The sequence below is a fragment of the Lepisma saccharinum genome, chromosome 24, assembly GCF_977018435.1.
Source record: "Lepisma saccharinum chromosome 24, izLepSacc3.1, whole genome shotgun sequence".
Lineage (NCBI taxonomy): Eukaryota > Metazoa > Arthropoda > Insecta > Zygentoma > Lepismatidae > Lepisma > Lepisma saccharinum.
Window position 1 is genome coordinate 52139629 of NC_139252.1, and position 26549 is coordinate 52166177.

The 26549-nt window shown below is 38.5% G+C and overlaps 1 protein-coding gene across 1 annotated transcript in view; it reads right to left on the reverse strand.

The window, feature by feature from the left end:
* Nucleotides 1–11533: 11533 nt before the first annotated feature.
* The window catches only part of LOC145978184 (uncharacterized), a 77300-nt gene continuing 62284 nt past the window's right edge, over nt 11534–26549 (reverse strand). The window contains exons 8-11 of the mRNA XM_083110624.1: nt 24989–25125; nt 19602–19732; nt 16943–17085; nt 11534–11639 (exon numbers count right to left, since the gene is read on the reverse strand). Coding sequence (XP_082966750.1) covers nt 11618–11639; nt 16943–17085; nt 19602–19732; nt 24989–25125 — 433 coding nt within the window. The 3' untranslated portion in view covers nt 11534–11617. The remainder of the gene's footprint in view (nt 11640–16942; nt 17086–19601; nt 19733–24988; nt 25126–26549) is intronic.

Consider the following 26549-nt stretch of genomic DNA (forward strand, 5'->3'; position numbering starts at 1 on the left):
GGTGCAGGAGTGGTTATGCACGCATCCAAAATATATTTTTTTCCCTGTGGAACCAGTGCCCTTATCAAGTGCTGGTATAGGTGCATTGAACTTGGGGGGGGGAGACTATGTTGGAACATAGTACTGTAGTTTTTTTGGCACTTGTAATAAATATTTGTTACAACATAATTTTGGTTATATATTGAATGACCCTTGTGTATTTATATATATATAAACACAAGCAGGGTGGTGCACATTGTATCTACCAATTTCAGTTGGCAACCCTGCCAGAATGTACTAGCATACCATGGAGCATTGTCCGGTGCAGACGAGTATTGTAGTGGTGGAAGCCTTCATCCAAATAGGCACCGGCCACTGCGGCGGAACAATGAAGAACGCCATGCACCTGTTCCAGAGATACACCATGTCATCTTGTTTCGAGTATGGCAGGGGAGGGGGAGAGAAATTCACCTTCACGAGTGCTTTGTGATCAGCCTGGGAAACAGCCAGGCATAACAGACGTTATAAAGAATGCCTTGAATTGTAACAATGAGCTAAGTGGCACAACCACATGGGGGAAGCCCGCCAACTTTGGACAGAAGACAATTCTAAGAGGCAAACATTGACTTCCCAGGGCACCTGCATGGGGCAAAGATGGTCAATTGCTCCTTCAACTTCAAATTTTATGCAAATAAAAACAATTTCATATTTCCTTGCTCGCTTTGCTTGTAATACCTGCTTTTCTTACGTAGAAATTTTCAGCAAAAAATGCAGGCTCAACCAGGACTCGAACCCGGGTCTCTGGCATACCGTGTCATTGCTCTAACCACTTAGCTACCGAGCTGGCCTGACCTTGCCTAATTTTTTGCTGTCACTGTTTTACCTGTGTGGAATCTTCTCTGCCAGTGCTACTGCAAAGGGATCTGTTGCCTTTGAAACACAGTAGACTTCGACGTTGCCTAGTTCCTACCAGCGCAGAGATGTTAATTGTTGAAGATTAGGCACACACAGGAGGTGTACTATGTAGAAATTACTCGGGTTCTGGTCGAGCCTGCATTTTTCACCAAACATTTCTACGTGGTACATCTCCTGTGTGTGCCTAATCTTCAAAAGCTGCTTTTCTTAGTCTCATCAAATTCAAAGCCGTAGCTAGGGAGTGACGGGTGGACGCCGAACAATCTAAATTAAAAAAGTTGAAAAAGAGAGAATGCCATGGCACCCTATGAAATTATTTGTGCCCTATTAAATCAATCTTGTCTTCTAATAATTTATCTAAAAATTTTGTTGCTCCCTTCGTACGCAAAATCTTTGTTTTCTGTAATGCATTGTAAATTGCCAGAGAGAGAAGAAAGACTTCTCTTAATTAATTGTGTCTTAAATGCATGAACATTAGTTTGGAAAAGAAGGAGCGTGCACATTTGAGAGAAAATGTATATCATTTTTGCTGTTGGCTTATTATGAGGTGGATGAATTGATTGTACAATGTATTTAAATAACATATGTTGTATACAGGGTGTTTCTGTGACCGTGTTACAGACTTGCAGGGATGATGGAAGGAAACAAAATGAGATAGGGAACCCTGGTCCGTAAATGCCCCAGCCAAAGTTACAAGCTAAAACCTTCAAAGGCATGCACAATGCGGAGGGGAACCATAAAAGATGTCTGGGAAAGAGGAAAACGAACCCAGAAGAATCACTGTAGTGGCTTTAATGAGTAATAACTGCAGCCATCATTACAGCTGTTGTTCAAAGTGACGCCCCCCTACCTCAATACAGGTATGACAGCATCACAATAAGCTCTGTTCCATCTGCTCTAATATCCCAGGAGTCGTTCGGACCAGATCACAGGCTGCAAGGATTCTTGCCAGGAGTTCCTCTACATTACTCGCAGGTGGCTCGTAGACAACCCTTTTGACATGACCCCACAAAAAATCAAGTGGGATCAGGTCAGGTGAACGGGCAGGCCAAGATACAGGTCCGCCTCTCCCTATCCACCGCCGTGAAAAGTTCTGTGTCAGAATATCACGCACACCAGCTATGAAGTGGGCTTGGGCCTCATCATGTTGAAACCACATGCGTTGACAAACAAGAAGTGTTCCAATAACTAGGGGAGGATGCTTTTAAAAAACGCAGTGTACACTGGTCCAGTTAATCATGGTGGTAAAAGATACGGACCTATTAAATGTTCCAGGGCATACATGGTGGATTCTTTCCCATCTTTTATAGTTTCCCTCTGCATTGTGCATGGTTGCCTGCCCTTCGAAGGTTTTGGTTTGTAATTTTGACCGGTGCATTTCCGGACCAGGGTTCTCATTTTGTTGCGTTTGTTCCCTTCCATCATCCCTCCAAGTCTGTAACATGGTAACAGACACACACTGTGTCATTAAAGAAATTTTGAATACGTACACAATTTAGTTGTGTTGCATTTATGTGAAAAAAATATGATGTACATCAGGCATGTCAAACTCAAAATATGAACTGGGCCAAATAGTCAGAAGTGTTAGATAGGGCGGGCCGCAAGGAAAAAAATTAAATTATCTTTAATACTTTATTTTAAAGAATGACTAACATAACACTTAATAAAATATATTGAACATTCATTGAAACTTGATCAATGATCAAGTTTCTTGCCTGACAGCTAGCATCTTTTTTCTGCCACCAACTTATCAATATCAGGAGACATCTTATTCAAAGCAGCTACTTTCAGAACACAGCTAAGATGAACGTCTGAAAATCTGGATCTCGTTGGTGACTTGTTTCCTTTCACAAGTGAGAAAAGTTTTTCACACTGGTAAGTGCTACCGAACATGGAAATTATTTCACACGCAAATTTGCGGGTTTCTGGAAAACGTGCAGGCAAGTACTTGTAAAAGTCAGGGATACCGACTTCGCTGTACTTTTGTTTCAAAGTTGAGTCGCACTGAATTTCAATTACTTCCATCTGCAAATGTGCTGCCACTTTTTCTACCTCAGTCGTAAACAGGGCTGAAAACAGGGAGATCTTGTCTTCGAAAGAACGAACATCGTGGAACCTTTTCCCGAATTCAGTATTCAAAACCTGAATTTTTTCGGCGTACTTTTTGTACAAAACAGGGTCTTTTGAACTTGATCTGTATTTAGAACAAGTTGGAAAGTGCGTCAAGTCTTCGTTTCTTAACTGTTTTTCCCAAAGCAATAACTTACGCTCGAATCGTTTTGACTTGATCATTCATGTTGGTGATTAATTGATCTTTTCCTTGCAGTTTCAAATTTAAATCTCACAAGTGTTTCGTTATATCAACAAGAAAGGAAAGATCTTGTAACCACGTTGGTTGCGAAAAAAGACTGGTGTCTTGTTCTTTCATTTCCAAAAATTGGCATATTTCATCTTTCAAGTTCCAGAATCTTTCAAGAATCCTAGAACACGATAGCCAAGCGCACTTCTGTGTAGTAAGGCACTCCAGAATATTCGCTTTCTAAATCTGTTAAGAAAGCAGAAAATTGTCGCTGGTTTAAGCCACGGGATCTTATGAAGTTGATAGCTTTTTTCACAGGCTTCATCACACTTTCCATGTTGATTACTTTTGAACACAAGACCTCTTGGTGAATGATGCAATGCACATGATGGAGCATGTGTTTATCACAGGTTTCACGAAATTCGTTTTGCAGTTTTGTCACAAAACCATTGTTTTTTCCCGTCATTGAAGGGGCACCATCCGTAGCTACACAGGATAACTTTGACAGAGGTAAATCATACTTCCGCAAAAGTTCACGAACAGCAATAAATATATCCTCACCGGTAGCAGTGTCATGCAACGGTACAATGTCCAATAGCTCCTCATCACAAGCACGAAGAAACACAGCTAAGTGAGCTACACCACCGATGTCTGTACTCTCATCACAAGCGGTGGAATAAGCAATTAAATTTGACACTTTTGTTTTTATTTGATCACTCAAATCACAGGCCAGCAATCGTGTTGCGGGATAGTGAAATGCCTTGAAAAGCTTTTACACTTGCGGGATTAACTATTTCAGCAGCTTTTACCAAGCACCGTTTAATAAACTAAACTCGCCTTCGGCAAAAGGTTTTGACTGTTTAGCTATCAACTCCGACAATGCGTAGCTTGCGCGTACCGCAGCTTCGCTTTCTTGAGCTACTTTAGTAGGTTTTCGGGCGAAGGCAGCTTGTTCCCCTTTCCCTCCAACCCTCCCCTCATTCTAGATTCCGGAGGGAAAACTGCGCAGGCAGACGACTTAGCCTTGGACTCTGAACAACTGGTAATCACTACATTCGTCAACCACCCCAATAATGCAACACGACCACCTTTTTTCACCTACGGACGGGTATATCCTGTCCAAGAGGAAAACGTGTGAAATTTCACATCGTCTTATATATAATAACACAGATATTTTAGCAAGTACTACATCTGAAGGCTGTACTATTTAAAAACAGGTAATAGCAAAGGGGCCGCATAAAAATATATCGAGGGCCGCATGCGGCCCGCGGGCCGCGTGTTTGACATGCCTGATGTACATGAAAGTTATGCATGTTATATGTGCAAAAAGAATTACATTAGGAATGCACTTATCATGCATTTTCTGCCATTCAAAAATAGTTTGTGTGCTTGTTTTCCATTATTAGTTAATGTATTTCAAATTGTTTGTTCCAACCAAATGCTTCAGCACTGACTTCTACCCCCCCCCTTTTATGTGCAATTTACGAAGATAACAATGTCTTTGATACTATTATTACTAATAATAATAAGTCCTCGCCTTGTAATCAAGGAGTCCTGGGTTTGATACCGGGTAGAGGCACATAGTGGATCCCGATTAGCCTTACTGTGCATAAAGAATGAGATGAGGATGAACTTGGAAACTTCTTTTGCACTGCAGTCACCTGGAAACGCACATTTATTAAGGAGCTCAATGAACCATTCAAGTTCCTCCAAGGACCATTTGGAACTTTATATTGGATTGATACAATATCGGTTATCGGTATTGGTAAATTTTATATCGGTACTTTATCGGTATTGACCAAATTTCATATCGGCCCATCCCTAACTAAAATATTCTTACTTGGGTTAAAAGCTGAGGCTGTAGAGAGGCACTAAGCACACACAAAGATAAAACACAGGATAGCACGCACACACACAGCCCTACAGATGAATGGCTTATTGCCTGACCTGAGTCACATTTTTTATTTTCCTAGTTACAGACACATCTTTTAATGCAGGAAGGACATCAGTCACACGAGACTATAGCCAAGAAAATGCACAGTGAAAAGTGTAGTTTAATGCAGAAAGGTGCCTGAGTCACTGACTCGGGTCCTTTTCTGCATAAACCTAGCTACTCTGTAGCGATGGACACAGAGAAAGAGAAATAACCGTGTGGAAAATAAACTTGGCAACTCTGAAACAAGTGACAAGCAATTTCCTAAAAAAAGTTCGTCTGTACCCGTGGTCTGTAGAGGGTGATATGTGTTAGTGCAGAGTGGTGGCAACAGTTGTGAAAGGTTTTGTTGCTTGTATTACAGATATGCAGGACGATAGTAGTCTTAGTGACGTGAGTTTTGACAGTCCAAGAAAATGTCGGAAAGGAATTCGACATCCGGAAACATATAACAGAAATGTGATTAGAAGTGCAAGGGTGAATGGACAGGAGTATGTGAACTACAGGGGTGTTACAACGCTTGCAAAAATAGAAGTGCCCCAAAAAATGTTATGAACAATTCAACGAAGTTGAACAATGTGCAGTGTTTGACATATTGTATAGAATGCAAAGTAAAAATGAACAGGATATACATTTGCAGAAATCCATGTTGAAAATGTTAAGATGCAAAGAAGATGCTGCGTTACACGAAATGTTGTTTAAGTACCACGTACTACTAGCAAGTAGCAAAATACAAGTTTGTCATGAGGCATTTTGCAGACTTTATGAAGTGTCAGAGAAAAGAATAAGGCGTTTGCGGAAGTTACTGTTAGAGGGCAAAATACCTCATGATATGCGCGGACAGAGCAAAAGTGGGAATATGATTAAGGCTGAGGATATACAGGCAGTGGATGGGCATATTGCGTCTTTTCCAACTAAACGTGGACATTATGCAGACATCAAATACCTACATGAAAACCTGTCAATTCAAAATATGTATGAAATGTTTAAAGAAAAATACCCTACGTCCAGAATAAAATACAGTTTCTACTACAAGTATTTTAAGGAAAATGTTGCGTTTTGTTTTGGGAGGCCACAGGTAGACACGTGTGGTGTCTGTGAAGAACAGACTAACAAAATGAAGAGTATACTCTTAAATGACAATGCAAAAGGAGTTGCTGCTGCCAAATTAATCGTTCATAAAAGACGATCAAACAAGTTCTACACAGCACTGAAGGAATCTGCAACTTTGTCTCGTTCTGGGGAAGATACAGTGGGGCTGTGTTTCGATTTCATGCAAAAACTTGACCTACAAAAGTTCCTGTACAAGACATGTTCTATTTGCATCAGCTGACTGTAAATACGTTTTGTGTGTTTAAGATGAAAACAGGACATTCTCAGTTTTACCTGTATCATGAAGGACAAGCAGGCAAAGGACCAAATGCCGTGGCGTCTTTCCTGTTAGATTATATTGCAGACTATGTGCCTCTTAGCTTTACAGAATTTCATCTTTTCTCGGACAATTGTCCTGCACAAAATAAAAATCACACATTGTGTTGGGTTGCGTCACGTTCTACTAGGATTAACGGACACTGGCAGATTTCACAAAATCGTGCATCATTTTCCTATCAGAGGTCACTCATATCTTCCATGTGACCGGAAGTTTATTGTGATTCGACATCCCATCAGACGTTGTAGCTGTATTTATACGTTGTATGAACTGTGTACGCTAATCTGTAATGCAGCTCAGGGCGGTAAAAATACTGTCAAACTTATTGACACCAGTAACATTATTGATTTCGCAACGTGGTGACCTCATGTCTACAAAAAAAAATGTGGCATCTGTGGAAACTACCAGGTGTTCCTACAAGAATAGGCACTATTTTCAGATTTCCATGTATCATAACTTTGAATACTGTGTTGAACATAAGGGTACTGTCAAGGTTTCCGAATTCATCAAAGCTTTGACGTCTCACACCTTCTATCTGTCCAAAGGTGCAAGAATTGTAATTCCTACGCCACATACGTTCCCAGTTGCACGTAAGCCGATCAAGCTTACTAAATTGAAGGACATACAAACTTCCTTGTCGTATGTACCAGATGACGTCAAAGGATTTTATGAAGATATTCTTCAGTGGTCCACTCCACGCGCCAATGAAACAGACTCAGATGTAGAGTAGCACATGCATGTATGAGCTCGTACATTATTGTACTTCAAACACCGACAATAAAGTCCAGAAAGTGCATTACACTGTCATTTATTGATGAATCTAGAATTTCCTGTGGCACATATATATAATATTCTAACCTAGCCTAGCGTATGTGTCAAGGACAAACAGGCATTTGTAGGACATTTCTCGTCTTATTTCACACAGTTTCCACTTTTATTGCAGAAAGGTACCAGAGTCACAACTTTTTCATCTCCACTGTCTCCAGCAGCATACTGCGGGGGGAGGGAATTAAGGGTTGCAAAATTAACTATTCATTATGCTGAAAATCTGAGCCAACAACGGCACATTTCTTTCTTACACTATCAATATTATACGATTTTTCTTGTTTTTCTCAGAATTGTGCAAAAGTGATTCAGGTCCCTTTCTGCAATAAGCCATTCAGATATTATACTGACCATAGGGCCAGATGCCAGCATATCGTAACTCGGAAAAATGCAGTCCAAGGTGTACTACATGGAAGTGAGGTTCACAATTGGGTGTACTATGTGGAAGGGTCATCCCTTTTACCCCTACAGTTGTGTGGTAGATAGCATGCTGTGTACATAAAATAGAATGTATGTATATAAAGACTAAAATTAATTAATTAATTTTGGTCACTTTTCTTTTGAGCCACCTGATATAATCAATCAATACAAGTGAAGAATTGACTATATTTGCCAATCACCCAATAGGTATGGTCAGCACTCCTACAGAGTATGGCCAACTTCTGAAGCAAGAAAAAAAAAAAAAAAAAAAGTCTTTACTTTATAATTAACTCCCTACTTATTTCCCTTATAGTGAGTCTAGTAGAATGAAGGTGGCTTCATTATGTTTTTCAGCTTACCACATATTCAGAGATCACTTCTATGCAGCACCACAACTTTTCTGTTGCCCAGCCACAGACTGTGAATTTCTGGTTCTTATCGGCTGGATGTCTTCTTGTGCTTCAGTTCAGTACTTAAGAGGTTGCGGCCCCTCCCCAGGGATGTTTATCGACTTCCCAGTTTAGATCCGTAGTATTCTGCACGATTAGGGTCACCTCTAGAAGGATGTGCTCATTGAACACACACTACGGTCTTGGCAAGGGAGAGGCTATTTGAGGCGCTTCACTTTTACCTCATCTCCATTTTTAATATTCAATTTAATTTGCCTCAGTTTTACAATTGGCCTTGTATTCTTCTACAAATCAAGGTGGCACATGTAAGAGCGCTATGCCCTCATAGGGAATGGGAATATTGTAGGCTACTCTTAAACTCATTATCATGCAAAAATATACAAGGGTCGTTCAAGGTTGACCGGGACTTTTATTTCTAGACAGGAAATATACATACATAGAAGCACCAAACTATGTCAGTTTTTCAAAGTATTCCCCCTGAACATCCAGACACCGTTGCCGTCGTTGTGGAAGTTCCCTGATGCCTTTGGCGTAGAAAAAGTAGGTTGGTGTCGTAACCACTGCAGGACAGCGTTCTTGAGTTCCTCATCTGTCTGGAAGTGCATCTCGCCCAAATGCTCTTTAAGTGCCCCAAACAAGTGGAAATCACTGAGGCATAAATCTGGACTGTAAGGACTGTGTGGTAAAACCTCCCAGTGCACGCTGGCCAGTGTTGTTTGAGTCAAATGGACCGTGTGGGGCCTGGCATTGTCATGGAGAAGAATAGCATGTTTTGACAACATTCCAGGTCTTTTCTTCCGAACAGCCCCACGTACAGCACCGTGAAGCAGTGTTGAGTAATACTTGTCATTAATTGTGGCACCCTTCTCCACAAAATCCACATGGATAACACCTTTCATGTTCCAGAAGACTGTTCCCAAAATCTTACCGGTAGACGGCAGCACTTTGCTTTTCTTGGGTGGAGGGGAACTTTTATGATGCCATTCGTACACTCTTGCCCGTGACAGTGTTTGTTCACCATACTGTGCTTGCAGTCTACGCCAAATTTGAGCAGGTTTCACCTTCTCCTTCACAAGAAATTTCATTATACACCGCTGTTCCACAGCAACAGATACACTACTTGCCGCCATCTTTGTTTACACTACTGCGCATGCGCCAAATGTGTCGCAAAGGATCATGGTTACTCGCAAGGAATCATGGTCTGTCCTGCCCTAGTAATGCAGCGCTACATTGATTCATTAATATTTTATGCACGAAAGTCCTGGTCAACCTTGAACGACCCTTGTATATACATAACAATTCATAAAGAACATAAATCTCTTACAATAAATTACTCTTGCATTCAACCTTTACAGATTCATATATACAATTACAGATAACTATTGGCCAATAAATAAAAATTTAACAAACTTAGCACATAACATTCACATGCTCCAATTAAAGTTCTTATATATTTATATATATACACTGCTCTCCATAAATTAAGCAACAAATGGTGATCATCCAATAGAATCAAACACAAGGCCAGAGGGTGTACATATTTTATTTGTAACGAAAGAAACAAGTGTCCCACACCTTACAGAACAGAAGAAACACAAAACAAGGTACACTCGTGGGCAAAAGAAATGAAATGTACGCATGGAGCATCACAGGTGGTAAACGTTGGAGACGGAAAGTGACCGTTGTCTGACACTAATAAGGGATATGATCACCGCGCGCAGCAATGCACGCCTCACAACGCCGCCGCATGCTGCCAATAAGGTTGTCCACCAACTCATTGGGTATGATGGTCCATTGTTGGGTGAGAGACAGTTGAAGGTCTTGGAGTGTTTGTGGAGGGGGCACAAGGCCAGCGAGACATCTCCCCCAGAGCATCCCACATGTGTTCAATGGGATTAAGGTCTGGGGAACGGGATGGCCACACCATGCGTTGAATATGGTGTTCGTCCAAGAACCGATCGACTAGTCCTGCCCTTGGGGACGGGCATTATCGTCCTGCAGAATGAAGCCCGGACCTCGTTCTCGTGCGAAGGGTTCCACATAACGTGCAAGGACCTCATCCCTATAGCGCTGACCTGTCATGGTGCCACGTGGGAGGATATAGAGGTCAGTACGTCCACCAATAGAAATGCCACCCCATACAAGCACACCTCCACCACCATATCTGTCCCTTTCAACAATATTGGAGGGATGGTAACGAGTTCCTGCCTCTCTCCAGACCAATCGGCACTTTATGACTCACCTGTTTTCCCTAACGCATTTGTTGCTTTCTTTCAGCGTGCCCACCACTCTTCTTCTCTTTTCTCCAACTGTTTTCTCTTTTACCTCACATTTTCTTGTTGTTGCTTAATTTCTGGAGGGCAGTGTATATATTGTGACTCTCCTGTTAAATAACTAAGTCATTTAATGCCTGCTTGTGGTATCCAAATACTTTAAAAGTCTTCACTATCAGTTATCATCAATTTTTACTCAGTAGAAAAGTACTTATCTGCTGAATGTGCAAAAACTTGCATCTGTTGAAAAGCCTCTTGTTCTAACACCATTGACCTTAAGTTCAAGCAATGTATTGGACTTACAGATAGCCAAATTTATTCACACACATTTTTGGGGTGTTATTATATCATTTTCCAATACTGAAATTCAATAATTAGTCCTTGAGCTCAAAATTAAGACTGTCTTCAGGCTGCCCCAAAATGTCACCTTTTTTAATCCACTTTCTTCCTTCCTCCTCCATTTTAGTGTTTCCAAACCCATCCTTAATTCCCTATTGTCACAGGCTACTAACTTTGAAAATATATACATATGTAAAATCTATTTGTGTACACTGTAAAATATATATTTTTACTATAAAACATTATTTGCACAGTATAAATATACTTTGATAAAAAATCAAAGGTTTTTAAATATTTTTCATGTTTAAAATGTTAGTTATAATATTTTCAGCTATAGACGGGAAAAAGATTATTTTAGATGCCTATTAGATTTTTCCCATTTACAGATAGAGAGAATTTGTTTTTTTTAATAACAGTGCTAATAGCTGAGTGGAAATTTATACATTGTACCTCCCAATAATAAAAGTTAAAACAAGAATAAAAAATCAAGAATGTACAAAAACGTTTGTATGGCAGAACCCAGACTTTATATTTTCCAGAATTATACATTTAATATATATGATTCCGACTATTTTCTAAAAGGTTCATAAAATTTAAAGTTCATTTCAGCATGGTCCTCTGGGCAGTGTAAAATCAACATTTCACTGTAGCTAAATGAAACTATAGAATGTACTTATATTTTAAACCAAAGTATCAAAACCAGTTTCCAATCACTTAAAAAAAATTTCTAAATCCTCTTCTTCTTCTTCTCCTTCTTCTCCAACTTTTTGTGGCAAGTATTAGATATGGCAAAATTTACTCAGCCCCATTAACAACACTGAAACAAGAAGACATTATGAATGAAAAGAGCACTCAATGGAGCTATCTAATCTAAGCTATATTATTACACAAAATAAACTCATGAATGGTGTCTACTGTAATGTTAAACAGAAAAGACCAAAAGTAGGTTTTTAATATCACCCACATATGTACAAAACAATAATTTGAATTGTATTCCTTAACCCTTAAACGCCAACATAACAGGTATAGCCAGGTATGACAAAGTTTGGTGTGTGAAGTTTGGAATGTTCTATGACTCAGGTACTGCTCAGATATACAAGTTTTGAGTGCTACTTGAGTCTTGAGGTACTTTATTAGTAAAGTTTAATTTCATTCTAGCTATTTTCTTATTTTTTTTTAGGGGGGACAGTCTTGAAGAGAGTGATCAACAATGCGTTCAAAAGTGTTCATTTTCGTTATCAAAGCTGAACACTGAACTAGGGGTGGCCAGATCCGGATCCTGGCGGATCCGAAATCCGGATCCTGGCGGATCCGAAATCCGGATCCGGTTGGTTCCGGATCCTTAGGATCCGGATCCTAAAATTTTTCGGATCCGGATCCGGAATTTTCAGATCCGGATCCGGATCCGGAATTTTCAGATCCGGATCCGGATCCGCGGATCCGGAATTTTCAGATCCGGATCCGGATCCAGAACTTTCGGATCCGGATTCAGAACTTTCGGATCCGGATCCAGAATTTTCGGATCCGGATCCAGAATTTTCGGATCCGGATCCAAAACTTTCGGATCCGGTACTTTCAGATCCGGATCAGGTACTTTCGGATCCGGATCCGGTACTTTTGGATCCGGATCCGGAATTTTCGGATCCGGATCCGTTTTGCCATCCCACATGCGCTTCTTTGGAAAGTAAGAATGTGCTTATAACATATTGTTACCTGCTAATATACATATATATATAATATACATACACACACATATATATATATATAGTGTGTGTGCTCGCGTGCGCGGTTTGTAATTAATTAATACACTTACTTACTAGGGAGGTCTAAGTCTCCCCCTCCGATTTCCATGAAACTTGGCAGGTGTATAGAGCCCCCCCCCTCAAATGTCAAGATGAGGAGAAATTGAAGTCCCCGAAACCACGTAAATATGGCATAGGAAGAAACAGGGGGCATACGGCCTCTCTATACACCTGTCAAATTTCATGGGAATCGGAGGGGGACACAGGGGTCAGATGATTCCCACGGCAATTTGTCCTAATCTTGACATTTGAGGCGGGTTTTGCCCCCTAAAACAGTATTTTAGCCGAAACAAAAAAACACGTATTTCTTCCTTTGGGCCCCTCTATACACCTGCGAAGTTTCATGAAAATCGGAGGGGAACACAGGGGTCAGATCCTTACTTCAATTTGTCCTCATCTTGACATTTGAGGGGATTTTGCCCCCTGAAACAGTTTTTAGCTCAAACAAAAAAACACGTAATTCTTCCTTCGGGCCCCTCTATACACCTGCCACGTTTCATGGAAATCGGAGGGGAACTCAGGGGTCAGATCCCCACTTCAATTTGTCCTCATCTTGACATTTGAGAGGAGGTTGCCCTCTAGAACAATTTTTTTTCCGAAACAAAAAAACACGTATTTCTTCTGCCAAGTTTCATGGAAATCTGAGGGGGACACAGGGGTCAGATCCCCACTTCAATTTGTCCTCATCTTGACAATTCAGTGGGTTTCGCCCTGTAAAACCGTTTTTTAGCTGAAACAAAAAAACACGTAATTCTTCCTTTGGGCCCCACTATTCTGCCAAGTTTCATGGAAATCGGAGGGGGACCTTTAGATAACCTCCCTTGTTAGTCTTACACTTTGTAATTATTTAACACTACATATATTATAATGTTTTATTTTAATTTGTAAAACTGTAACTGTAGAACAATTGTATAATTTTTCTATAACATTTCTATCTTGTTATATGTGTTAAAGGTTTCATCCTGGAATGGAATGTCTCACATTTATGTGTGTTTTCATTTCCAATACATTCGAATGAATACATATTCGTTTCAATGGCATTTACAAAATCACTTCGGACATTTGTGCACGAGTGTGTTAGCCGATGCGTAGCAAAGTATTTTAGGAACAACACTTGAAAAAAATTCTTGTAGGACTAAGGTGTGGTAATATTATAATGGGATTGAGATACGAAACTCTTGGATCCGGATCCGGATTTTCGGATCCGGATCCAGATCCGAAACTTTCAGACCCGGATCCGGATCCGCAGATCCGGAACTCTCGGATCCGGATCCAGATCCGAAACTTTCAGACCCGGATCCGGATCCGCGGATCCGGAGCTCTCGGATCCGGAAATTTCGGATCCGGATCCGCGGATCCGGAACTCTCGGATCCGGATCCAGATCCGGAACTTTCGGATCCAGATCCAGATCCGGAATTTTCGGATCTGGATCCGAATTTCTCGGATCCGGATCCGGGATTTTCGGATCCGGATCCGGATTTCTCGGATCCGGATCCAAGTAGATCCGGATTTCTCGGATCCGGATCCAAGCAGATCCGGATCCGGATCCAATCGGATCCGGATTTTTCGGATCCGGATCCGTTTGGCCATCCCTACACTGAACCACAGGTTACTTGACTTTTGAAGGAGATAGGCAGTGACATGTCTGTGCGGGACAGTCGTGTGTGGTTCAGTGGCACACATTTCCCCACCTAGCATACAATATGGCAAGAAGATCTGGTTGTCACAGACAGCCAGAGCTCTTAAGGGTTAAGGGTAGTGAAATGACACAGTGGTCAATGCAGTTGCCTCCATGCTGAAGGGATGCGGAAGTTATATTTTGCAAACTATGATACAATGGAGAAAGAAATTACAGAAAACTTTTTTTAATTCAAGCTCCAGGGAGAGAGAAAAAATAGTTCAAATTATCCAAAATTCAAATTAACAAAAACATCATGCTATTAAATATGGTTTCAAGGGGAATAAACTTTTATAGTGTTTTGAGTTATCCATGCTTGAATTAAAGAAAGCCCACTGTACATAAGATATTACACAAATGTTTCTACTTTGTATTTTAACAAATGGAAAATTTTTAAAACCCTGCTCTTCATAATAATTGTGGTGATGAGCCTTACACACTTCAAATTTTAAAAAAAATGTTCATTTAACCTGTCACGAGAGCAGAAATACAGGCATACACAAAAATAACTTCAAAGCTCCTGCTATCTGACAGGTAAGATGAAAAAAAATGTCAGTAATCCAATATATATATAGCCCCAATCCCACAACTCATTGGCATAAATGTTCTCCATGAAGGAAGCCCTGGAGGCGAAAAATGTCCGATTACGACCCCCCATGAAATTGGGCTCGGGTACCCTTTTCTACACCCTCGATTTTTCGCACATTTCAAATATTCTCGTTACAAAAATTAGTTCTTCATAATAAACGATGTTTCTAAATAGCGCGGAGTAATTTTTTAGATCTACGTGCTACGAAACTTACGTTTTTTATGAAATTAAAATTCGTTGCGTAGGTTTTTCACAACTTTATGATGGCGAATGATGCATTCATGTCACAGGCGCAAGTCTGAAGATTTCGGATCATCGATTTATGTAACAGGTGCACGTCTGATTTTTTTCTTTTTCTTCTTATGATTGACTTGTGCAATAGGAACATTTGAGATTGCTATATGTTCTCTGTGTGATATATTGGCAGATTGGACATTTCAGACATTTGATTTCATTTATGCGACTTCAGAAATTGGAAATAATAATATTTTTTTGGCAACTGCATGCCGTAAAGGGGAGGGTTGTTTTTCTAAATGACTTGTGGGATGGGATAATTTGCGACTTCTAATTTTTATGATGGGAAGGGAGTGGAGGTTGGTATTCTGTGGAAAAGGACAACAAGGACTTTCAACGTAGGAGTTACCTCATTTTTGCACTTACAAATTGAACTTCGACCCACAATTCAATACCTGGCCTTGGTAAGTTACCTTCTTTGGTTTAATTTTAGCCTTCATTTTTTGTATCTTCATGTGTCGATGCAGAAAACAGTGAGAAATAGTGTTGGGGGCAGGTGACTTCGGCCAATTTCTAACATGCCTTTAAAAGGGACTCTATAGATAAAGGCGGGGCCGCGGTAGCAGTAGGGGGCGGTAAGTCAATTACCCCAGGGGCGGAGCCGGGAACCGGTGGGAAATTTTGACTCAACAATTGCAAACGACAAAATACCCACTTTAAACGGCTGTACAGTCGTAAATACTTCTTTCCGCGCTCCAATGTTTTTTTATTCACAAATAGGATCACATAACCTTCATAATGAAAGAAAGAAAAAAATCAAAATTCGAGGGTGTAGAATAGGGTACCCGACCCTGAAATTGTCCCAAAAGGGCGAGAAAATTCAAAAATCACTCAATCGGCCCTTCCTTAAGGGTGAAAATGCCCTTTTCTCACGTCCTTAGCAAACGTTACCACGGAAATTTTTTGCAGCACACACTGTTTCCTTCAATTCTTAATTGTCTAGCTACATTATATTTCTCACAGATCAATAGCACACAAATGAATTAACTCATGACTTTGAAAAGGTGCCTGATACAAGGGTGACATCTACATAATAAGAAGTTTCAGCCCAGATACAATTCCGTATATATTGTTATACTCAATGCGTAAATATCTACATCGTGCTTGTTTTAACTAAATGTTTAGGAGGTATAATGACATGCAATTCCTTAGAGCTTGCCGTGCCTGTTGTTGTCCATGGAAACGGACGTTGCTAGGGAACTTAAAGAATGTTTATTTTCACCCCAAAAACTACTGTAAGGGAATTATGCTACACTCTTCGAATTTCAAAATGCGAGCATCAGAATTTATTACAGAGGCAAGGTAGGCAAAAGAGGGGAATGACGGAAAACAGTTATTATCCAATTACGTTCAAAAATGTGAAAATGACAAAAGAAGTAAATATAACATTTTCAATTTAGTGTCGCAATTGAATTCGTAAATGCAAAACATCCAACTACTTATCTTAAAACGGTTATTATTTACTCAGTTCATTATGAAGAAAATAGAGAAAAATATTTTGAATATTTGTACCTTATTAGAGCCCATACACACATAAAGTTACTTTCTAAACTTTTCAAACTTATACATATGTTCCCCATCATCCAATACAACATGCAGACATTTTCAAAGTCATTAAGATCTATGAAGAACCCTATCTATAAGATGATTGCGCCCACAACGTGGCCGAATGTCATGCATGTGAGCGTACAAGACGTGGCCAAAGGCCACGTCGAAAGTACGCGAGTCTTATGTATATAATCTAGAAGTATTTTACCTTGCCACTCGCTGCCAAATTTTCTTCGCAATGCAACCATAGATCGGATTGATTGTCCATAAATCCCCTCTTTGGTGTTCGAGCCCTCTGTGGGGCACGTGGATGAAATGCCCATTTACCGATAATGCGTGTCTTATGTTTGACTGTAAAACATGAAACAAAAGAAAAATGCTGAAGCAAGATATCATGTAAAAATCCACTGGGGTATACAGAGAAATGAGACAACACTAACAAAACACAACATATTTCATGGGGAAGCAAGAGCAAAACTTCACAGATGAAGATACATAGAAAGTTAATGTTGTGATCTTATGCTGGCAATGATTGCCACTTATAACCATATGAAGTGGCTTTATAAAAGAATTAATACATTGGTTTGCCACTAGATGGCTTTGGTTATGTACTGAGCATGGCTACAAAGTATGGAAAAGTTGGAGAAGAGTGAGCTTCCGGAATAAACTTCACTTCCTACTGATTAGCTGAGGGTATTGAACTTAAGTTGAGTTTCATCCTTCTAAGCATCACAAAGAACGAATTAACAATGGTACAAACTAAGGCAGGGAGTAGTGCTGTTATTGTAGTGGTTTAGTATTTTTAAGTTATTTTTTTTGTACAGTACTTATGTGATTAATTTTTGTTAATTTACAGCACTCTTAGTTGCTTTAAGCTAGGCTGTCTGTCAAGATTGACTATTAAAAAATGGGTCTTAAATAGAAATAAAAGGAAAATACTTTAGATTAAATAAAACCAACATAAGTCGTTGGTATAGTAAGTGCACAGAACAGGCTCATATGTAAAGATTTAATTGTGCCATTTGGTTTCTATAATTTTGAACATAGTATCTATATCACAGTCGATTCGAGAGAATTTTCATACCTCAAACTAACGTCGCGATATCAGAAAAATTAAGTACCTGTTAATATTTTTCATTCATTAATAGTTCTTTGATTTTCACAAGGAACCATAATTGAAAATATGTTTATTACATTTAACACACTCAAGAGGATAAACTATTATCTGAGATATATATCAAGCCAGGAAAGAATATCTCTTTGGGAGGTTTACAAATAAGGAAAGAAATTTCGACGCCGTTGAATATTGGTGATGCATATAATTTCAGCTATACATTCAGGAGAATCCTCGTGATGATTGAATTTGTGGTTGTGCTGAGACATAAATGTACTAAGTAGCCTTCTCTATCCATAAACGTAATAGCAATACCTACTTTTAAAAATCTGTTAGAAAAGTGAGGGCATGAGGTGGCTGTATAAACAATCTTCAGAAAATAATGATTTTGCACATATGTAAGAAAATTAAAGTTTAAAATGTAATTGCAATTAAAGTAGTTTTTATATTATTAATTTGCAAAAGAAAATTAGTCTTTTACATTTTAAATTACCTTCCCAACCCTGGCCCTGTGTATCTGTAGGAAAATTGTATACATGAGAAGAAAAAAAAAATCAGATTTGGGCCGCTGCACCTTCCTCCTGTACACTACACACAAATTTTAACAAGCCTGGGGAATCACATTTTCCCATGCCTTCTTTATTTAACACACACACACATAATACATATGGATGAACCAATTTGAAATTTTAGCCGATATCGATAACTGATATTATCCCTATCTGATATGATATTCCAAAATAGTCATTATAGAAACTCTATGGTTCATTGACCTCAAATACATGTTACCAGATGAATGCAATCAGGCCTATACCCAGGTGCAACATGCCCCCCCCCCCCCCCTCGAGCCATGAAATAGTTTGATGCAAACCTACAAAAATAACATGGATAATTTTTAAAATTTTGCAAGAATTTAGATTTTCTTCTTGTATAAATGAATGGGTTGTCTCTGGAGAGAGGCAGACTCCAGAATTCTGCAGTTTGCTATATTCAGTAATGTTGTTTTATAACCATTTATGCAAAGCTACTAAATGTTCCAATTTGGTCGGGACAGTTCACCATATTTACAACCTGTTTTCACTTTTTTCGAACTGTAGCCTTGATGAGAAAATGTCCTCTTTTTGTGGTTAATTCACATTCAGACATGTTTTTCATTATAAGGATAATTCCATAGCGTTGGTGGTCACATTCAGGGTAGGAATTCCCATGGCGGAAGAGAGATCTCCCACCTTCCCACTAACAATCTTGTTGAATTAAAATTTTCCGAGGGTAAGAGTTTGTGTTATAAGAACAAAGATAAGCAATTACTTTGGACTTCAAACATAGTTTACTAAGAATAACATACAAAGAAGGAATAACAAAGAATCATCATATATCTATCTGTCTGTCTCTCTCTCCCGGGCTGGTAACAGCATGGGGTAAAAACTAAAAACATACTTCTACAGTCATAGATAAGATTTTAAAATTGTATCAAATTGGACTAGTAAGAAATGGAGCCCTAGCTGCGAAGGTGGTTCTCATTGTCATCCTAGGCCCCTGGAACATAGAAATTAGACCGAGATGTCATTCCTCCTCCATTTTATAAATATAAATAAATAATGTTATTTTAATTATTTAATAATTGACATACATTTCAAGCTTGCCCCCCCCCTCCCCTCTCAAAAAAATTATGGGTACAGGCAGGCCTGACTGCAAGGCAAAGAAACTGCATATTTCATACATATATTGCATTGTTCATTTTACCAATGATTACCTTCCAGTCAACATCCTTCTTGGCTACACCAGGGAAATTTTCTAACAAACATTTGTATAGTGCAGATAACGTCAGTTCTTTTTTATAAAGGCAATAGATTATCTTCTCTTTATAGGTGAGCTTCAAAGTATCTGAAAAGAAGGAAAATAAAAGGCATTATCAATCATTCCTTTCACTGTGCATGATTAGTATGATTCATCCTAATACAACATAAGAAAATGTATTTGCAGGTACAAAAAAGGTGACAGCATTAATATCAATAAAGTACAAGGGTTGTTCAAGGTTGACCAAGATGTTATTTCTACAGAAGAAATGGAAAGTGTAACACTTACCATTCAGGCACCATTGTGAAAGTTCCCTCATTCCCTTGCCGTAAAAAGAACTGGCCTGCTGCCGTTGCTACTATGGGGCATCTTTTTTTCAGTGGTTCATCTGTCTTACATTTATCAGATGCTCTTTTAGAGACCCACACAAATGATAATAATGGGCCTAAGTCCAGACTGTAAAGGTATGGGGAAAATCCCCCAGCACATTTTGGCGAGAGTTGTTGTGGGGCCATGCATTGTCACGGTGAAAAAAAAAATCCAGGCAACAATCCTGGGTACTCATTCTCACACCTTTCTTAACCAGTGATTAATCACGCACGCTTGAATCAGGCCATTGGTCATGGGAGAGCACGGTGCTCACCCTTGTTTTAGGCATACTGTAGGCAATATGTTTGTAGTTTTTAGGCAATTGTGATGAAATTGATAAAGGGACACTCACAAACAACCATGCCGAGGCCGGGTTGAACTCGGGACCTCTAACGTTATAGCAAGCTATGCTAAACACTCTGCCACTAAGGCCGTCGTAGCAATATATGAAAGTGAATAGATGATTATGGGCTGAAACTACCAGGACGAATTTTTACACATATGTACGAGGGTCAGTCGGAAAGAATCTTCGGTTTGGGTATAAAAGAAACACCAGGACATTCAGAGAGTTTATTATATACAACTGAAAGAGACAACTCTAAGCTATTTTTCTACATAAGCACAGTTTCTGTTGAGACACTTATCATATCGGCGAACAAGGTTTACAATACCCATGTCAAAGAAATCTGCCACCTGTGTATTCAGCCATCCAGTAACACTGTCGTCGAGTTCCTGGAATGAGACACAACACCCTCCTTACATCCCAGATTTGGCCCCTAGCAATTATCACCTTTCCACAAATGAAGAAGTGGCAGGGGCGGAGGGGCAGAGCGCTTCAACAATGACCAGGAGCTCACGGACAGTGTTGTCTTCGAGTTGTATATAATAAAAACTCTCACAATGTCCTGGTGTTTCTTTTATACCCAAATGGAAGTTACTTTGACCCTCGTACCTACTAGAGTACTGCATCGGACAACTTTTGCTCACTCAAACTCATTTGAATCTCCCACGCTCGAGTGCACTATGCTCAAACATACCGCACTCGTAATGAAATGATTGACAACGTCCCGTATTTCAGAGCCTAAAAAGCAGCACTGCCAACCTAAAACCCATACATGGAAGGAAACCACTCTCTGCAATTACAATTCTAAATCATCATTTTGTATATTATGTAAGACTCAAATACAGCACATATGAAAATATGCAGGCTGAAACATAAAATGGACACACACACTGACAGACTTGCCTAAGCAATTACAAATATCGTATCACAATGCAAGAAGTACATGTACATCTTGACTCACTTACTGAAAAGGATACTAATATTCTCTGAAATAATAAACTGCAGTTATAACATTCAATCGAACATCATTTTAATGTGACAATAAACGTAGAAACACAAAATGTCAGCCTAGTTAGTTGCAGCCAATAATCATCTATTTCATTTTCACGTATCTCGGTAAGATGTACAAAACTGCATTTTAACAAGGAGATGATGACTATGTTCACTTATTTTTCAATTTCACTTCACGATCCATATTTGATGACTCACTACCATAGACAAATTATGGGCATATGTGTACTATAGGGTTCGAGAGTCCAAGTGTAGTCCACGTGTTATGATCGATCGACATTCTTTCCTCGGCAAACTGACCAAGTCGAGATCACTTTTTGAAAGGAATTAATGAAAATTGTTTTTTGTTTACATCATAGGTTATAAAAAAAAAATACAAGTCAAAATTTTATATGTAATTATATACTGAACCAAGAGTATTTTTAACTTTCGAGTAACAAATAAAATTACCAGGAATCAATGACTGAAGAACAATGTATTAAAAGAAAATTAACGATGTCGAAGCATGCATCCTTACATATTATTCAGTATACATGTACATATATCGTATATCGTAAATTGAGATATTGCTTTTCAATGTCATTCTTTACATATTTTTAAGGTTCTTTTCTATAAAACAAGATACCAGGTCACTTCGTATCCACATGTAAAATCTTCCAGATTTGCGAAGTTTTTAACGAGACAATTATTATTAAACATTCGATTCACTCGACGAACAAAATTGACACATATTGTATACAAGTTCAATAGATTCTTCAAATTCAAAATAAAATATATTTTGTCCACATTAATAACTTATATCTTGCATATTATGGCTATATGCGATCCGAAAATACTTATCTGGAATATCCTTATGAAGATAAGATGGCGGCTAATTTACATCTTTACGACAGGTCACTATTTTAATGTCCTTTGGACCTTAACAGCTCATCACGGCGTTTTTTAAAGTCGAAAGACAAAAACGATGATTATTTCCACCGAATTATCATGTATCACTGATAATTCTTGTTTTTATCAGAAAAATAGACCCAAAATTTAACGACTCCATCCTCTGAGTCAGCGATCTTCGAGATGATCCAGTGTATCAAAACTCACACTGTTACAACCATATGCACAGAATACAAACTTGTTATTATTTTTCAAGTGACAATTATACAATTGTACATTGTAAATGCATGAAAATGATTGTAAAACAAAGTTGGTACAATAAAAAGATATTACAATACTCTATTACATGTTTACGTATTTTCTTTTTACCATTAAAGGTTATTTTAAGTTTTATAATTTTGGTGGGAAAAAGGTTTTTTACGCACATCTTAGATTTTTCCCTCTATGAGAGTTGGCTAGGTTTCACAACTTTATAACTTTAGGGTTACTCTTCAAGGCGCTCATTGTAACAAATCTTAATTTTATCGATGAAATTCTACCAAAACTTATTTCAAATGGTTTGTGCGTGTTAGTAATACACATTAAATACATGTTCGTCCTCATATACTTATGAATAATCGAGTAAAACCTGTTGAAACCAAACTTATGTGTGATTTTGCATAAATTGGCAATCTACGGTAAGTACATTCCTGATCCATCACAAACCAAATTACATCGCTGAGTTATAAAAATATTTTAAATGTTTAAAGTTTAGATATGTACTTCAATTAGAACAAAGCCAAAGTGATGTAAATTTAATTTTGGGCAAATATAAACCACCAAATACGAACTTAAATCGTAGATTTCAACTGATAGAATTATTTTATTTTTCACGTTATAATGGTACTCATTATGGTACCGTTATAGTGTACTTTTTGTAATAGTCAGTCTTCATTTTGCAATTTTCTTGCCTTTCACGTTCTTTTTATTAGGAATACTGGGCCAAAGGGTGGGGGGGGGGGTTATGACCCCCAGCAATCTCCCCTTGGGCACACCACTGAATGAATGAAATGAAACAACTTGGGCACACTCTGAAAGTGACACGAGTTAAACAAGTTATGGACATTGGCCATTTCTTCTTACATGAAATTCACATACTGGGACGCTGATATGTAACGTGAAAACCATCTGCTACTTGCAATGCACCTGCATGATAGCTTCAAACTACACTAGTTTGATAAATATATTATTATTTTAACAGAGAAGGATATCAAGCCATGTGCACAAGATGAGTGTACCTTAACTGTTATTAAAACGTTAAAAAAATGAGTAATGATGCCTGCAGTAGAGTTTATTTCTGCCAGAAGCATGCTTTCTTCCACCATGATGAAACTTTCTACAAACAAAACATTTCAACGGACACTTCTGCCTATAGAATATCCCTCAAGTCAGTAAAATAGCTGGCCATTTCATTCATTTGTATTATTAAGATGTAAAGAATGGACCCCTTTAAAGAGACTAAAATCCACAGTGTGGGGAATGTGTAAAGGACAAACACCAAAACATGTTAAAAGGCATACTTACACATAAAATACAGTGGAACACTAACTTTACATTCCCAAAGGATACATTTTCCAGCATTATACATTCAATTTTTATGGTCCCAACATAGAAAAATGTTATAAAATTGTCCTGGATTTTACATTTTCCCACATTTTAAGGTTTTTTTTCAGCTTGCTCCCCTGAGAAACAAAGTCGAGGTTCCACTGTACATCTTAATTTATTCGCTAAAAAACAGTTTCATGTGAAAAGTTGAATAAACCGTTTACATCTGAGCCAAGGTAGAGAATATAACATGCTGGGAGGAACATCAGCTAAAGCAACACATAAGAAACTCAAATCACATCACAGAGGACTCAAACCATGTTACAAATGAGAATGGTCAAAATTTGCAGTTGGTAAGGGAAAATTCCTCTCATCTGTAGGGACTTCCAAACCATAAATGTTGATCTAACAAGTCAGCTATGAGTATAGAACCCACTTCAATAGGGAAGGGATTTTAAGGTGCAAAATTGTGATCGAGAAAGGGAAAAAAAGGTTCTGAAAATGTTTTCAGAAAAGTGGTGATAAAATGACTTTATTCACGTCTAAACCAGTTACATTAACATTCTTTATTCAACACTGCAGCAAATAACATAATTAATAATAATTACATAAAGTAACCAGTATTTAGGAAGTAAACATGGCATTTACTGGGTTTCAACCAACTTTGTTATACTGGATTATGCTCAACATTTCCACGTTTTCGAATGTAAAAGGCAGATGTTTTGAGCTCAGGAGATCCTTACATGGGGAGAAACTCTGCTCAACATCAATGGAAACCAATGGTCCATATCTTGTAAGCACATGGAAAGGGAGTTCAGTCGAAGTTGCAAAGGCCTCCACGTTATCTTTTGGTACATTATCTTGGCAACTATTGGCGCTGCAATGATTATATTATACCATTTTATAGTTCTCGTCCTGATCTATAAAATGAGACTATAGGATTTTATGTAGCTGCTCAAGAAGAATGAAAATCATTTATTTTTCTGTAAATTTTTCTTAACAAGACATGAAAAAGTCCCAGTTCTTCCCCACCAGGGATCAAACCTAGGTCTCTCACATGGTAGTCAGACGCCCTAACAACTGATCTACCGCGGTTTTGCAATATATCATGTTTCAACCAAAAACTAAACATGCATGCCTGTACTAACCAGCAGGGTTTGCTTCCACAGTAGCATTGTGAGATCCTAAGCTTAGATCTTGGTTCATCTGCTCACATGTAGGTGGCACTGAAGACTCTACATCATTATACCTGAAACTCTGCTCCTGGTTTTCTACGACTGGTAACCTAGAAGAGACAAAATTACTAACTTAAATCCATAACATATTGATTTTATAACACTGAATTTGTTATGAACACAGGATACAGTGGACCCTAGATCCTTGCATTTAACAGAAGAACAAGCTGAAAAAAAACTTGAAATAAGGGAGATTTTAAAACATTTTTTTTATGTTAGGACCATCAAGATTGAACGCATAATGTGGCAAAATGTCAAATCCAGGACTGTAAAATCCAGATTCTATTGTATTAAAGTATTGTGTATTGCAGTGGTATTCAAACTGTGAGACGTCCCCAAACTTTCGCAGGGCAAGAGAAAGAACTTTATAACAAATATTTCCCTATTTGTGAAAGTTTAAAATATGTTCTTCTTCTGTATAACTGCAACTCATGTTGGTTGTTCCCTGTTTATGAACTGAGACAGATTGTAGGAAAACCATGCCAATAATAAAAACTTCATACTGGTGCCTTTATCCAGAAGTTGGCACAACTTTCTGATGGTCAAGAATGTCGCAACAATCAGAAACTCCAAGCCTTCTAACACAAATCAGTACAATCCAAATGAATTCTCTTCACAGCAAGCTTTGCATTGCACAATAAAGGAAAAACCTCAGTCACAAGTTTTGCTAGCAACTGTGTTAGTTAAGCTGAAAGATCGAACAGGAAGATGGATAAAATGTAGAGGGTTATTAGACAGTGCCTCTCAATTGAATTTCGTAATTCCAGATGTGGTTCAACAACTAGGGCTCGCGAAACAATGAAGGGTCGTTCCAATAAGAGGAATAAATGGTGGCTCATCAGAAACCAGATCGAGCGTTGAAGTATGTTTGCAATCCACTACAAACTATTTTTCTACAACCATAGAATGTGCAGTGTTGCCAACCATCACTGGCAATTTACCGACAGAAAAGGTTCCGTATCAAGAATGGAAAAAACAAAAAAATATTGCATTGACAGATCCTATTTTTGCTATTCCAGGCAAAGTTATTATTAGGTGCAGATGTTTTCTTTCAAATGATGAAGCCAGAACATATGACTCACCCAAGGAACTTCCCAGTACTTCAAGACACGCAATTGGGCTTCATTCTATCAGGATGCATTCCACAACAATGTAGCTCCAACACATCGATTACTTCATGTTTCACAATGACAGATGACATTCTAAATAGGCAGATACCATTCAAGGAGGCTAAAGAAACATTAGGAAAATCATACAACCTAGCTTCAATCAGGTTTCATCAACTTGAAGCAAAATTGCAACGTGAACCAGAATTACGTCAAGATTACGTAAAATTTATGCATGAATATGAAGAACTTAGACACATGAAACAAGTTGATGAAGAGGAAAGTAACACCTCACAATAATAGTTTTTCTTGTATGTACGCATTGCTTGCATTATAGAATTATTTTCATGTAGTTTACGGTTATTACA